The sequence below is a fragment of the Sturnus vulgaris genome, chromosome 4, assembly GCF_052056855.1.
Source record: "Sturnus vulgaris isolate bStuVul1 chromosome 4, bStuVul1.hap1, whole genome shotgun sequence".
In the NCBI taxonomy this organism is placed as follows: domain Eukaryota; kingdom Metazoa; phylum Chordata; class Aves; order Passeriformes; family Sturnidae; genus Sturnus; species Sturnus vulgaris.
The window spans coordinates 49,800,769-49,815,800 of NC_142246.1; the positions used below are offsets into that span (position 1 = coordinate 49,800,769).

General features: G+C 38.1%; 1 protein-coding gene across 9 annotated transcripts in view; it reads left to right on the plus strand.

Annotated features, from left to right (window-relative positions):
- MANBA (mannosidase beta) overlaps positions 1 to 15,032 on the plus strand; it is a 53,536-nt gene that overhangs the window by 18,697 nt on the left and 19,807 nt on the right. For 7 of the 9 annotated variants that reach the window (XM_014875229.2, XM_088163940.1, XM_088163941.1 and 4 more), the window contains 7 exons: positions 116 to 291; positions 2,879 to 2,989; positions 7,636 to 7,787; positions 8,861 to 8,978; positions 11,082 to 11,168; positions 11,631 to 11,798; positions 13,683 to 13,901. In XM_014875229.2, coding sequence (XP_014730715.2) covers positions 116 to 291; positions 2,879 to 2,989; positions 7,636 to 7,787; positions 8,861 to 8,978; positions 11,082 to 11,168; positions 11,631 to 11,798; positions 13,683 to 13,901 — 1,031 coding nt within the window. The remainder of the gene's footprint in view (positions 1 to 115; positions 292 to 2,878; positions 2,990 to 7,635; positions 7,788 to 8,860; positions 8,979 to 11,081; positions 11,169 to 11,630; positions 11,799 to 13,682; positions 13,902 to 15,032) is intronic. The other 2 variants (XM_088163945.1, XM_088163947.1) reach the window with 2 other exon arrangements.

Below are 15,032 nucleotides of genomic sequence, written 5' to 3' on the forward strand. Positions count from 1 at the left end.
AGAATTGTTAAATTTAATCTTCGGTGTTTGAATTTTTTTCTTTTATGAAAGGTCATGTTAATAGGTACATAAACATAATCCTTAAATTCCCATTTTTTTCTCCCCCTTCACTTAGCAAAGAGTGCTCAGCACTGGTATCTTGAAGTTGAGTCTATTTTTGATGTAGTCAGCTCCAAGACAATTGCAGGTCTTGTGACTGTGAACATTCCCAAGTTACAAACGCAGCAAACGTTCAGTGTGAAACTTCAACCTGGAGAAGGCAGCATTGTGCTGCTTGTAAACATCAACAAGGTAAGGAGGTGTGTGTGGAAAGCTGTTTCAGCTGCAAAATGTTTCCCCTTGTTTCCAGTGTGACTTTCTGCCTCCATTCCAGTTTTAGGCCTCCCTCCCACTCCTTACTCTCTTCCTGACTTTTGACAACCGTTCTGTATCCCTTACAGGGTAGAACAGTTCTTTTCCTTTCTAAAATTTGGTGTCTGTGGAGCTATGTAGCTCACTGCCAAACAGGTGATGAAGCCTTAGAAAAAGATTATGTAATCACGGGCCACTGTTAAGTGACCTTTTTTTGAGTTATTTAGGTAAATAAGCTTTGGATACTCTATGTCACTTCACTTCACTGGCAGCAGGTATTTCAAATGCTACTGTTTACTGGACTGATTGACCAGAATATACTACAATATATATGATTCTCCCAGGAGAGAGAGGAAACATTCCGCAAACTTCTCAGTAGATACTCTTTCAGGTATAAAAGCAAAAGAAAATTTTGTGGAGAATACTGCTTACATTTGCTTGTAGTCCTTTGAATAGGCAAATCTCAGAAGGAATTTTTGACTAGTAGAAGGTGCTCTAATGAGAAGCAAACTCAATTAAAAAATCAGGCTCCAGCCAGGGGGCTCCATACCTGATGGAGTTCTCCAAGGGAGCTTCACTGCTGCAGGGCACACACGAGTGAGTGAGTGAGTGAGTGAGTGAGTGAGTGAGTGAGTGAGTGAGTGAGTGATGTGCTGTGAGCAGGAATTTGGGGCTTCTGACAATACTGGCAGTTAATAACATTAGAGGGTCTGCTTTTCTATATTTTACTGGCTCTGCTGATTTTCTGCATTGCTGTTGCACACTGCGTCTGTTTTCCCTGTTTGACTGCATTGTCTGTGTGTGTGCTCTTGAGTTCACTTGTCAGTTGTTTGCATGGAGAGGAAGCAAGCAGGGTGTTTATATTCCAGTATGCACACTCTGTGACTTATGTGCTTTGTTTTATTTTGACACAGAAGCATAGAAGCATACCGTTTTTGTTACTGTTGTCATCTGACATGCAAGTTACACGAGCAATTACCAATACCCAGTTTCATTTAAAACAGCCATTAGTCTCTGCTTAGCCTTTTAATGGATTATGTTAAACAGGCACTGCAAACTGAAGTTTCAAAACTTATTTTTGCTTATTTAGTTGTCCCACCTGAGACTCAGAAGAGATCTGTTAGTATAGTGCAGCTAACAAGTGTGGAAGGAAGCATTTCCTTCAGAGCAAAGGCAGCAGTGTTTCATTATTCTTTGTGCGGAAAAGGCTTTGCTGCATGAATTCACACCAGCTGATTTTGTGAGAAGCCCTGAAATGTGTTCTCAGGTGTTGATAAGGCTAACGGAGGCCTTACTCTGTACACAGACTTGTGTGGTGCATGTTAGATATTGAGACCTCACCAGAAATTTATTTCTCGTTAAGAGTTTATTGCAGATTAGGTTGTGGAGTCAGTAGGTGTTGGAGTGGTGCATATCTCCGAGATGTGTATCAGCCTTCCTGCAGTTGCCATGCAAAGTGCTGTGCTGCCAATATGACAGCATTTTGCTTATCAGCAAAGGGGTGACATCATTAGTGGCCAATGAGACATCCAGTCGTTCCAGGCAGCTGCGAACACTCCCTTGTGGAGGCGCACGCTGAGTCTGTGCTTCCGTTTGTATCCATGCAGCACAGAGATCAGTACTTCCTCACAAGCAGTTATGATAATTCTGTATCACAGAAGCTGAAAGATATACTCATGATATATTCATGGTTGTGTCCAAGTATAGCTACAGCAAAACATATTATTGGGCTTCTTTCTGGCCTCAGTTTGTTTGAAAAGGTTGAGGCACTCCTTGCATGATTTGCATGATATATTCACTGCTGATCCCTCCATTGTTTGGTTGCATGCATTATTGCTTTCTTTCCACACTTTTTGTGTTATACACTCAACTGGAAAATTCTGGCAACAGGAATGAGTGGCAGAAATAGGCTGCTAGAGTGAAGATAAATATTCTGTTCTCTTAGAGATTATATTTCATGTTTGTAAAAATTACGGAGTACTAATGATGCGATTAGGAAGCACAGAGAGACAAAGCAGAAAACCACCGAATGAATGAAAGAATTTGACTTAAAAGCTTGACATAAGTGAAGTAGTCAGTATGGTCACATATTACCAGAGTCCCAGTTGCAAAGTGTTACTGCTGTATATTGAATATTGCTTGGGATAGGTAAGAGGATCAGTGAGAGGACGTCTATGATATAGAGCTCAGTAAACAATGGCACAGATATTTGGGGTTTGGAGGAATAGTGTGTCAGTGTACCTTAGCTGAGGAGTAGCAGCTAGATGTGTGCATGCACATCCTGGCATGCTCATGGCCTGTTATGGACACAAAATGAAGTGATAGCCTGGACTCCAGCAGAAGAAATCACACTTCTCTCTTCAAATGATTTTCACCTCAGAGCTTCAGCTGGAGAAAGCATTAGTATAGCTCAAGCACAAACCTTTGTTAGGCTTGTGGTAATTCACTCAAAGATACCTGAGCCCCAGGTGCATTTGATACCTCTTGTTATACATGTTGCTCAGACTTTCTCCCTTGTATGTTCAAGAGTGCTGCAGTGGAGGCTTGGTGGCCAAATGGGCATGGAAAGCAAACTGGATACAACATGACAACAACTTTTATGATGGAGACAGGATGCCAGATTGAGAAGTTTTCAAAGGTGAGCCCTAAAGTTTAATTACATCTGGCATTGCACCGTTAGTGTTAGGACATCTGCTCTTAAATGTTTTGCGGAGTTGTAATATGCATGTGAAAATGCTAATGCGAAATGAGGTTTTTTAATGTCACAATGTATGGCTACCTGTTTTCTGGTAGTCTTAGCTCATATGGATACCTTTACTTATATTGTGGCTGCAAGATGGCTTACAGTTAACCAGAAACCTCAGAAGAGAAAAGATGTTTACTTCTTAAGTTTTCTAGCTTATGAAAAGAAAACAGCACTTCTAAACTTGATATACTATGCTCTTGGTTTTGTATCATGCACTGAAAACTCCTTTTAGATTTCTATAAGATTAATCAAAGGTTTATTACTGAGATTTTTCTTGCTAATTCAGTTTGTAAAAATTTATGGGATAGACACAATCCTAAAAACCTAACGTGGTAGATGTGCTTCAGGCTTAAGAAAAGGTAAAGTCTTAAATACAACCATAAAAGTTATTTTCAGGGATTTTTGCATAGAGGTTTCCCTAACACACTGGCTCTTAGATTATCTCTTTGGTTTTACTAAGAAGCCTAGAAGAGGTGATTTCCAATTGTCCATTAAAAAGAAGAATCCTAGAGATTAGACTGGCCTCCTTATGCCATGAACATGTGGAAACAACGACATAAATATATGCATTTATTAGATGTTTCTGGTGTGTATTGTTTTACTAAAAACTAATCAGGTCACCAGGCATCTAAATTGCTATTTGTTGTAACATTTGTTCCTGTGAAAAAAACTTAAGAAAAACTAGTAGCTTCTGGTATTGTAGTCTATATAGGACTAGCCCCTAGTTTGATTATGAAGTCACAATGATAATTCTTTGCTGTTATTAGTGTTCTAATTTTGAAACAATTAAAAAACCCATACCAAGAAAACACAGCATATTACGCTTGGAAAAACTGGTTGTAGGAAATATGACTATAAAAGCTTCTAAAAAGGAAAATTCTATTATTACTGTGTGAAAACTGCACAATGATAGGAAAGCTAATAATTTCCATTTGGGTGCTTGTGTCATCAGAATATTTCATAGAGCTCAAATGATCATAGGGACTTCATGGTCTACAACAGAAGCTCTTATTTTTTTCTCCTTAAGGGGAAATAGGGGGAAAAAAGCAAATGCACCACATAGTGAGCATTGTGAATTAACCAGCATATGAAGCTTTTACAGCTTACAGTGTGAATTCTGGTCATCCTTCCTGTGTGTTGTCATTCTTTGTCTTAGATTCTGACACATGCATACACACACACCATCGCCCCCCACTCAGAGCTGTATGAGTGGAAAAAGGCTCCGTATGCATTTTTTTCATGTTGTAGCATAATTTTCTCTCCTGTCAGCAGGACTGAATAGCAACATTCATATATTTAATAAGAACTTTGAGTAGTTCAGGAGATACAATCAGGGATTAATGCTTCTGAAGGTTGTTTTGTTGTTAGTTCTGTTGTCCATGTTGTACTGACTCTGTTCAGGAGGAATAAATTTCCTACTTCCACCCTTTTTCCCTCCCAAAAAAAAACCAGTGGTGAGGCATCTCACAAATGGTTTGTGTCCATATGAGTATCTACTTAACTTTGGACAGGAGAAAACTGAAGCATGAGAGCTGTACATGTGAGAAGGCACAGCTTGATCTTATGTCAGATTTGGCTACTCCTAGCTTGAACTACTTTCTGGATTCTGACATGCTAGAGTAGTCTTCAAAACATTAACTAATCCTTTGGGAATATTTCTGGGTAGCCTTCAGTATATACTTTCAGGAGCACTCTATAGCACTCTAGCCAGCAGTGCTGGGAGTTTTTTTGGCTCAGAGAAGTACTTATTCATTCCTGTTCAGCGTAGCAGAAAAAAAAAGCCTCTATCTTTCCCTCCATCCCTTTACACACTCTTTCCCCAGGCATTTTAGCATGACTTCCAGAGCTCTCTTTCTGGCTTTGTAGTTTTCACACCACTTTCATGCTGTGTGCTAATTTGTTATGTCGCTGGGTTGTTCTGTGATCTTATTTAAGCTCTAGGCATCTTCATCCTTACTACTTTTCCTACTGCTAAATATGGGAATCCCAAATGTGATCCACAGGTCACTTAACTGCGTACAAAGCCTTTGTATGTGCCTTTAAAAGACAGATATCTGTTTCATAATTATGCCCAGAACCAGCTGATGGTCTTTGGTGGCTAGAGAGCCTTTTGTGCGTGCCCCAAGACTGAGAGAAATGTTCAGCCCTCAGGCAGCAAGTCTATCAGACAGATTTCAAGGTGGCCAAGGTCTTGGTAGCCAGAAGGGCACGTAGCCAATCATGTAAGGTGGTTGTTGTCTCTGTTCTTTTACCCCCCAAAGCAGAAGGAAGCTGTAGTAGGAACAGGAAGATGTGCTGTTACCATTTGGCCCCGGGGGAACTGGGGTTGTACTGAATCTTGAAGGCCTAGGAATGTGACCTGAGGCTAAGGAGCTTTTGCTCTTGCTCCTGCTGTCTGGGTGGTCCTGCCTGAATGTTTCAGCCTCTCCGATTGCCTTGGGTTTGGCCAGTTGCATGAGTTCCACTTCAGCATGAATAAAGCAATATCACATTACTTCTGTTATTAATATAAGTACTCCATTACAAATGCACTCTGAGACAGTCCCAACCTGCCTGATGACATCCCGAATACTTTGGCAGCTCCAACTGCCCCTTCGTTCCATAAAATAAGAGCTGCAATGGAGACTGAGGTGTTTTTCTCTGAGTAATTGAATTCTCTGTAGGAAGGTCAGAACTTTTTTGCTAGTGCTACTCACACTGTAGTTTTTCTTTTTTAGCCTTCAGGAGTTAGAGTAACTGTGAAAGTTGTATGAAACATTAGTTATTATTTAAATTCAACTTCTCATGTTAAACTAAGTCTGCAAAATTCTAGGAATGGTCACTGCCATGATACAGAGCTGTTTAGGTTGAGCTCAGTGATCTGCAACATCCACTAATGCATCTGGTTTGTCACATGCATTGTCTCTATCCAGGTATTTGGTTAATAATTGTCCAGTTAACTTAGAAGCACCAAAGAGGAAGCAAAAAATGGTGATTTTCTTTTTCTTCCCTAATGCTAGAAACGATTTTCTGTCTCTATGTGTGATTTTTGATAAGATGAACGTTCAGAAAATGCAGTCCCATAGTAGGATTAATAATTTCCCTTTTGAACTACAGCCACGTCTGGTGTGTGAAATAAAGAATTGCATTTTTTCTTGAAGACAAGTGTATCATTTGCACTTAACTAGGTTAATTTTAGCCTGATTTACTGACAGATACTTGCCTCAGCTGAAGCTTGTGGCAGAGAGAACAGGCTGTACTCTACAAGCTGACCTTTTGAAAAGGTAAAGCAAATAGTCATCTGAGAGGAGTGGTTGCTATCTTAGGAGTGGTTTAGAAAAAATTAGGTTCCTGCCCTTCTGACCCAAACCTGTTTTGGCTAAAATTTACTATTAACTTTCTTTCCCTTTATTTAATTTTCCAGTTTTTTCCCTATGATTATGAACAACAGGTACAAGAAAGAAAAAGTGTTTTCTTCTGACTTAAAGAAGTTGAACTGGAGCAAGGATGCAGGAGGAAATGTTTCAAGTGTCCCTGAAACAGCTGTTTTCTGGAAGAGTTTGGAGGTGTGCAGGAGCTGATAGGGCAGGTGGGGAAGGCGCCTGTACAAATAAGGGGTCAGTGCTGTTGCAGTGCATTAATTGCTCCCTCATGGCTGTTTGTGTCAGTGCAGTCAGGATACCCCTCAGAGCGCCATTGTTGCTTGTAGTGAAGTCCCAGAAAACATCTGGAACGATTTTCTGAGAGCTTTAATTCCACCTGCAACAGGAAAAAGGAATGTTTTCTTTTTTCAGCATCACAATGCCATATATTAAGCTAAAAGAGCAACTCTAAAAGTTTGGCCTCTGCTTCTTCTTGAGATGTGCTTTATCTTTAATACTTAGAGTAAGTGTTTATTTAGCTGAACTGGTCTCTCTGAAACATTATTGCTGATCATGCTGTTCTAACACAGCTGTGATGGCCAGAGGGCTCTTCACTTGCAAACTGGCATTTGTATTTGCATGGCTATTTTTTTCTCTCACTGTTACACCTATTAAAAAGTTACCATTTCAGAGCAGTAGAAGAAGAAGATCTTGCTTGTACTACGTGAATCTGTTGCTAGGCATTCAGGGACAAGACTTAAAACTAAGCTGCTGCAGTTTCCTGATAGAGAAAATATCAGATTACATGGTGTTTCTGATCTGGTGCAGTCACTGTATTCCTCTTTCTGGCCTTCAGCTGGACTTTTGACTGAATTCTGCAGCAACTAAACTTCATCTCTCTCTTCCTTACATACTTGTATGCACATGTACAGTTATTTGCTCATGCTTTCTCTTGCTCTCTCTTAATATGATAGCAATTTAAAAAAGTGAACAGGCTTATTGAAAGAATTCTTTCTAGTACTGTTACCGTGTGTTTTATGCAAGCAGGAATTTAGAGATGAGACCATGTCTTTTGACTCCTTGACAAATTCTAAGCTGTTATTGTTCAGTTCTATCCCTTTTGTAATGGTTTTCTTTATTTATGCCATTTTAATTCATTTTTTGTCAGCTTTAAATCTAAGTTTCATGTCTTCACAGGTTTATTTTCGGACAGTAGAACTTGTTCAGGAGCCTATTCCTGGCTCACCAGGTCTGAGTTTCTACTTCAGAATCAATGGCCGACCCATTTTTATTAAGGGCTCAAACTGGGTTCCAGCAGATTCTTTCCAGGACAGAGTGACCTATGACATGTAAGCCACATTTGATGTTTCCTAAGGATAAAGGATCATCTTTTCCTCCTCCTGATTCTCTCTACATCTTTTATCAAAGGTTGGATTTAGTGGATAAAACTTTCAAGGTAGAACAATAATTGTTGTGGGTTGGAGGCTTCAGAATTAGGGCTTAATTAATGTGAAGAGATTTGAGTGATGTTCAAGGTATGTAGGTGCAATTACTGGTGGGAAGGTGATTGTTTGCAGTTCATAGTTACTGGCCTTTTGGGTATTTTTAGGGATGATCCTCAGGTTGTTTGACCTTATTGTCTGGACTCATCCATTGGTAGTCAGAGGATGTGCACTTCATCCATGTCCTAACCTATGTCATGCAAGGTTACACAGATGCATAGGGCCTCTCTGCTTTTCCTGATCTCATCTAGGCTACTTGGATTTCAATGCACAGCACCCCAGAGATGCAGGTGGGATGGGGGCTGTACTGTGCTTGGACTAAGCTTTGCTCTGGGTTATTGGAGACCAGGACAACAGGGTGTGCTGCAGTGTCCATTCACATGCAATTTGCAGGCTGCCAGTATGATTTAAGGATAAATGACTGGAGCCTAAAACCCTTAAAATGAGATCTCCAGTCTTTCTCCTCCCATTCTCGCTATGCATTATGGAACTCAAGAAGAAAATGAACTTTCCTGATTGTGTTTAAAGAGAATTTGAATTCAAGTAATTGATACACAAAGCAAGTAATATCAGAGGAGAAAAGACCAACATGATTAATAAAACATAGTATTTCTAAATCTGATTCTGCCAGTACTTCTGAAAAGCACTTACACATGTGTCACTCCATCTATTTTGTGTTAACAGGACCAAGCAATTTTTTCTGCACAAAAAATTGCTTTTTGAGAGCTCTGTCCAGACATGCAGGTTTAGAAACTAGAGTATTTTGATACTTTCTGTTAGTTGTAAGTCTTAGATTGCCTGCTAATGATTTAGATTTGTGTGTTCTTTTGGTAGGGGCGTTCGTTTCTTCTTTTTGTATAACCTTAGAAATTCTTAAGTTATAGAACTTCACTGGTATATCTCCTTTGTGTATTTGACAGGCTGAGGCTACTCCTGAAGTCTGCAGTAGATGCTAACATGAACGCCCTTCGGGTTTGGGGAGGAGGAGTATATGAACAAGATGAATTTTACGATATTTGTGATGAAATAGGGATAATGGTAAAAACAATAAACACAGAATACTTACTTAAAAACTTACAAGAACTTGTAAATGAAAATCCACTTTAAATTAAAAAAAAAAAAGGAGAATTAATACATAAGTTCTAACCATCTTTCCAAAGGACATTGTAGAGTATCAACATGGGAGGTGAGATTAACCCAATTTTTTGTTTGGCTGGTTGGAGTTCTTCAATTTCTTTTTAATTTGAATGGTTTCTGATTACAGAGGTGGTGTGTTGAATCTGGAAGTGATATTTTGGAGACTTTATAGTAGGTCGCTGTTAGTTAGAAGGTAGCTATGCTTTTCTCAGTTGTGGAAATGAATTTTATTTCTTTTAAAAGTATTTTCTTCTTTTTAGCAATAGCTGAAAAGGTTTGGGTGGTTTTGGTTCAAATTTTTCATTTGGCCCAAAGACAAACATGGAAGGCATTATCCAAGGGGCCATTTTGAACAAGCTGTAATTGAATATAAATATAGCTGTAAGGTGAACACCTGCTGCAATCACTAATATAGATGAGTACCTTTGATTATATAAGCTTGGAGGCACGTATTAATACGTTTTGATGAAGTAGTGAATAGATGAATGAAGACCAAGTTGCATCTGGTATTAAAAATCCCAAAAAGTGTGGCTGGTCTTAGTTGACACCATAAGAAGCAGGGAAACAGAATTCATACCTCGCTGCTTTCAGATGTGTGTATTTGCAAAAAAAAAGTTACATCTATTTTAGTCATCAATGAGTGTCCTGATTTTCAAGGCTTCTGAGCACTTACAGTTCTTTAATTTTTGACACTAGGCACCTTAAGTAGGCCATTTAGATCTGTGTCTGTACAGTGCTCAGTGCAAGATTTAGATCCTATTTAACAGCCAAAATATCAAGTAAATGCAGAAAATCAGACCCTTATTCTGGAACGGGCATTGGGGGAGGTTTTTGGTTTTGTTTCTTCTGATGGTCTTGCAAAGGCTTAAACGTGCATTGGAGTCAAACTGTGCTTAAGGAAAACCAGTGATGACTCACTGAGGGAAATAGTGAGAAAAAGTTTCTTTCAATAGAGAGTTTTAACACCAACAGTCACTAAAGGATTATCAGTGATTCTGCAGCAATAGCTTTGCTTTTTCTGTAAGTGTTAGGATTGTAACAATTACTAAGGGCTCCATTATTCCCCACTGTCTTATTCTTTATCTTCAGTTTCCTTAGGAAATGTGTGCTGAAAAGAGCTGTGGAAAAGGATATTCTTGATGCAATAAAAATGTAATTGTATGAGGAGCTGGTCTCTGTCTCTCTCTATCTAGCATGGCATTCAGAAAAGTGGAGTCTCCTACAGACTCCTGTGGGTTAAGGTGCTCCTTCTAGAGATCTTTTCATTAACATTTGAGGTAGACTAGAAGGAGCCTCAAGGTTACGGCAATTTAAAAAGCAAAACAGGTAAACAAGAAATCTTAGCCATCTCATTGGGCTTCCTTTCCCCTTTTTGTAATTCTCCTGCAAGGTACAAATGGAGTTTATTGTTCTTGAATTGAAAGGCTCTCTGTTCTCTATTAGTACCTACTTGATCTTTCTTTGAAGAGAGAGATCACTGTGTTTTTAGAGCATCTAGTTTGTTTTTGCCCCTCTTACTGGGTAAGATTTGCTGGTTTTAAGATAATTTTGTATGGAGGTGTTTTCTTAGCAAGTACACATTAAAATCTGTTAAGTGTGCTCAGTGCCACATCAAAAGAATTATTGTCTCTTCTCATTACATAATGGGGATTTGGTGTTACACCTACAAAATAGTAAATAAATATGAAATTTTTGTTCTGTTCAGCTGCAAATTGCTCCATATTCATGTTCCTGATTATTCTGTTGAAACTCACAGAACTTCATCTGCTGAGCAGTATTCCACTCCTCAATGTAGACTGTCAGGCTCTGATTCCTAAGGGTAAATATTTCATAACCCTGATATCAAGGATAACCACGGTGGAATATACACATGCTTGAGCCCCATGGTGAATGTGATTTGTTTGCTGTCTGAACAAAGGATTGTGCATCCCAATAGCCATATATTTTTCAATTATGTAGAGTAACTTGCTGCCAGTTTTTTAAAATCTTTCCTTTCCCTTGTAGATTTGGCAGGATTTTATGTTTGCATGTGCGCTATATCCAACCAACCAGAATTATTTAGAATCCGTAAGAGCAGAAGTTTCTCATCAGGTATTTTATCCATGTGTCAAAGCTCTGTTGCACATTATCTGTTTTTGATTGACCGACTGTATAAGTTTGCTTTCCAAAAATGGTTGTTTGGAAGTGTTTGTTAGTGTACCTTTATGTAGCAGACACAAAATGTAACCTTGCTACATCTTCTTGAGCTCCTCTGCCTGCTTGCAGTCAAGGAGACTGCACAGAATTTATCTTACACACATGGCTGAGTAGAGGTGGATGGCACATATGTGCATAAGGCAGATGTATGTTAGCATATTGGAAGTTTTCCCTTCTGAAAGTGTATATTACAAAACTTTGAGTCATGTGGCAAAAAATGGGAATTGTAGGCTTAGCATATGTAATATACATGAGGACTTGTATTTCAATTAGTAACAAAGTGATTTAAAAAGAAAAAAACCCAAAACATTGTTAAGTAATTTTGCTTGACTTCTGAAACTCTAAATTTTATTTCAGGTACGACGTTTAAAATCTCATCCATCAATTATTATTTGGAGTGGTAACAATGAAAATGAAGCAGCAATTGCAAGCAACTGGTTCTCTATACCTTATCCTGACATAGGAGTCTACATCAACGACTACGTGACCCTTTATGTGAAGAACATACGTGAAATAGTTCTTAGTGTAAGTAATCTCAAGAAACTGTAGGAGGATATGGCTTGGCAAAAGCTTTTAATGTTTGAGCAAGTTGGGATTTCCTTTTTTTCCTTTTAATACTTCTAAGACATGAGAAAGAGCATGTTGAGAAATCACCCTTTCCAAGCTCTTCTAAACAACTCTCTAAACTCAAGAGTTATTCTCAAAAGTAAAAAAAAAAATAAATAAATTACTTTAACATTTGTGATGTGTAAAGTAAGACCTGGAAGTGTAGTAGATCTTGCTTCTTTTTTCGTTCCTGCATTGACGATCAGGTTTCCTTTATCCTGATTTTGTTGAAGAATACTGTGAAAAGCATTTTAACAATCCTTAGGTCTTTGAATATCAATTGAAGAAATCTATAAGGATGTTATTTCTTCAGTATGTGACTGAATATTTTTTGTTCTAAGCAGGTAAAGCAAAAGTGATGCTAAACAACAAACTCATGCTGTGTAGTCATTGTATTGATTTTGTAAACAAAATATTGGTATTCTACAGTATATGAAGGCAAAGTAAAATATTTTGATATAAAATCAAAACCGTGAGTATGCAGTCCACAAACACCTGGAATCCTTGATGAAGTCTAGTGTGATTTGGCACTACCCATTTTGCACAGGTTTTGTATGTTTATTTCTCCTCTTAGAGGAGATTCTAGCTTTCTGTACTGAGCTGAGTGCAAAGGTATGCTGTGCTGTTTTTGTGATTAACTACATGAGTTGGGTGGCAAGTGTCTGTGCTACAAAGTCAGGTGTTCTGTCTTGATACTTATGCAGCATTGCCATCCAAGATGGACCTATTTTTATTTTAAATCCATAGAATAACTATTTTGAGTGCAAAAAAAAGAACCATAGAGGGAGATAACTTCATGTCCTGTGTAATACAAGCCAGCTGAAGAAACCTGTAACTACTAGTAGTATTGGACTGGGTAGCTTGGAAAGACTTTTATCTTTGAGCTAAAGACTTCAAGGAATCCAGGATTTCCTCTAGTAAATTGTTTCAATTAATTATTAATTATTCACATCAAGAAAAAAGAAAGAAGAAGATGGGGAAACAGGACTGTCTCTTAAAATGAAGCACGTCTGAGTGCATTGCTGTGTTCGAGCCAGTTGGAGTAACTTGTTACTGATAACTAACTCGGGCTTCTATCTTACTAGAAGTGGGGTGTTAAATGAATTATACCTGCAAGAGGATTCCTTCAGTACTTTGGAGGCAACTGTTAAAATATTTCGTATTCTAAGTCTACTGAGGCTATAAATAAAGACAGCTCTGAACAATTTGAAATGTAATCCTTCTGGTAGTCTCATCTATCTTAGCATGCAGAGCCAGCTAAAATGACAATAACCTGTAATGATACCATGCAAGCATTAAAAGCAGAACACCTTGGATTTGTTAGGACTAAATTTAGGTGACTGTTTAATAAGAAAGAAGAAAATCATAGTCTTGTTCCTGCAAAAACACTGCAAATATAATAATTTTCCATAAATAAGTCACAATACTCAAATATTAATGTTCCTTGAGTATATATTTCGCAAGGCACACTTTAAATAGCCTTCATTAAGAATTTAGAGGCATATAAAGATAGAAAATCTCTTGATGTGAGGAGAGAATCCCTCAGAACAGCAGAGCAAGCAGAATCATGCCCAGCTGTCCTCCAAGAACATAAGTAAGAAGCTAATTAAGCAAGTAAAGATGATGAATGTTAGGACATAAAAAGAGAATGTTTCCTAGGTAGTCACTCAGAAATTTGGAAAAAGCATGGTCTTGCTGCCCCCAAACTCCTCTTTTCAAAAACTGATCTATGTATTCAGATGGTAAAAACCAATTATTTTGTAAGGTGGTTGTATTTTTGTTTTGTTTTTTTTTAAATCCCAGGAAGATAAGAGTCGTCCATTTGTTGCATCCAGTCCCACCAATGGCTTGGAGTCAGTTAAAGAAGGCTGGCTCTCCCAGGATCCTTATGACACCCATTATGGTGACACACACTTTTATGACTACAACAGTGACTGCTGGAACTGGACAGTTTATCCTAAAACTCGTTTTGCTTCCGAGTATGGCTTTCAATCCTGGCCTTCCTTCAGTACAATTGAAAAGGTAAGGCTGGGCTTCCACACCTTCCTGTCCCCTTGACCCTCATTTACTGAGAGCAATGAATCTCTTCCTAACAAACTTCTGCATCCAAACTGTAGTAATGTGTTGTTAGGTGTGATATGACACAAGTAGGAGAGAAGTGTGTACTGCTGTGGAGGGAGGGGATGAAACCTTCTGTTTCCTTCCTCACTGTTCAGTATACTTACCTTGATGTTGCAAGACGAACCTGGTTTGGATGAGAGACTATTACAAAACTGTTATTTCTGGTAGTAATTCTATTTAATGTATTGCTCAGTAATGATTGGCTAACATCTGTTTACTTTCGTGGTGTCTAGGGAGATACATTTGAGAAAGAGAAGAAACATGACAAAAGCTGAAAAGCTTTTTTATAATGTTTGGATTTTTATTTTTTTACCAATTTCTTTCATTTAAATAATTTATTTCTAAACATATTGCATGTAAGAGGAATTGGTTTTGTCTCTGTTAAATTTAGATATTATATGTTCTCTTATTTATCAAAGTGGAGCAGAGAAATATCATACTGTTTGTGCATTTGTCCAGGGAGGGATGTTGATATTCGTGCATGCAGCCAAAAGGAGTTCAGAATGTTCCTTTCGATTTACTGGGCAAAGCACATCATCTGAAGCATAATCAGAAGATTATATTAATAACAATAAAAATTATTAAATCCAGCCTAAAAGGAAATTTAAATAAGATTGCTTAGAGAGAGTAATTACAATGAAAACTTGGCAATAATAACTTAATGAGTTATGCTGTGTTGTCTTCAGTTGAAAAAAGCTGTTTTATGATCATTTATAATCAGAGGCAGGTTTTGAAAATGTATGTACATATTATTAGTATTTATAGCCCTACTGACTTACATAACTTTTATACCTAAATGTGTTTGACTGGATTACATTCTTCCATATTAATCTAGGGCGTTTCTGATTTACTATGAATGCAAGCAAAACTCTGAGGTCCTTGGCCAACCCAAACCTTAGGACAAAGGAGTTAAATGTCACTGACCCAAAAGTTGCTCTGCTGGGTTCAATAGCAATGTGTGTTTTCATTTATTTGTACAGGGAGTGTAAGCAAAGGGTGTTAGTGATTCAAAATCCTTGCATGACTGCATGA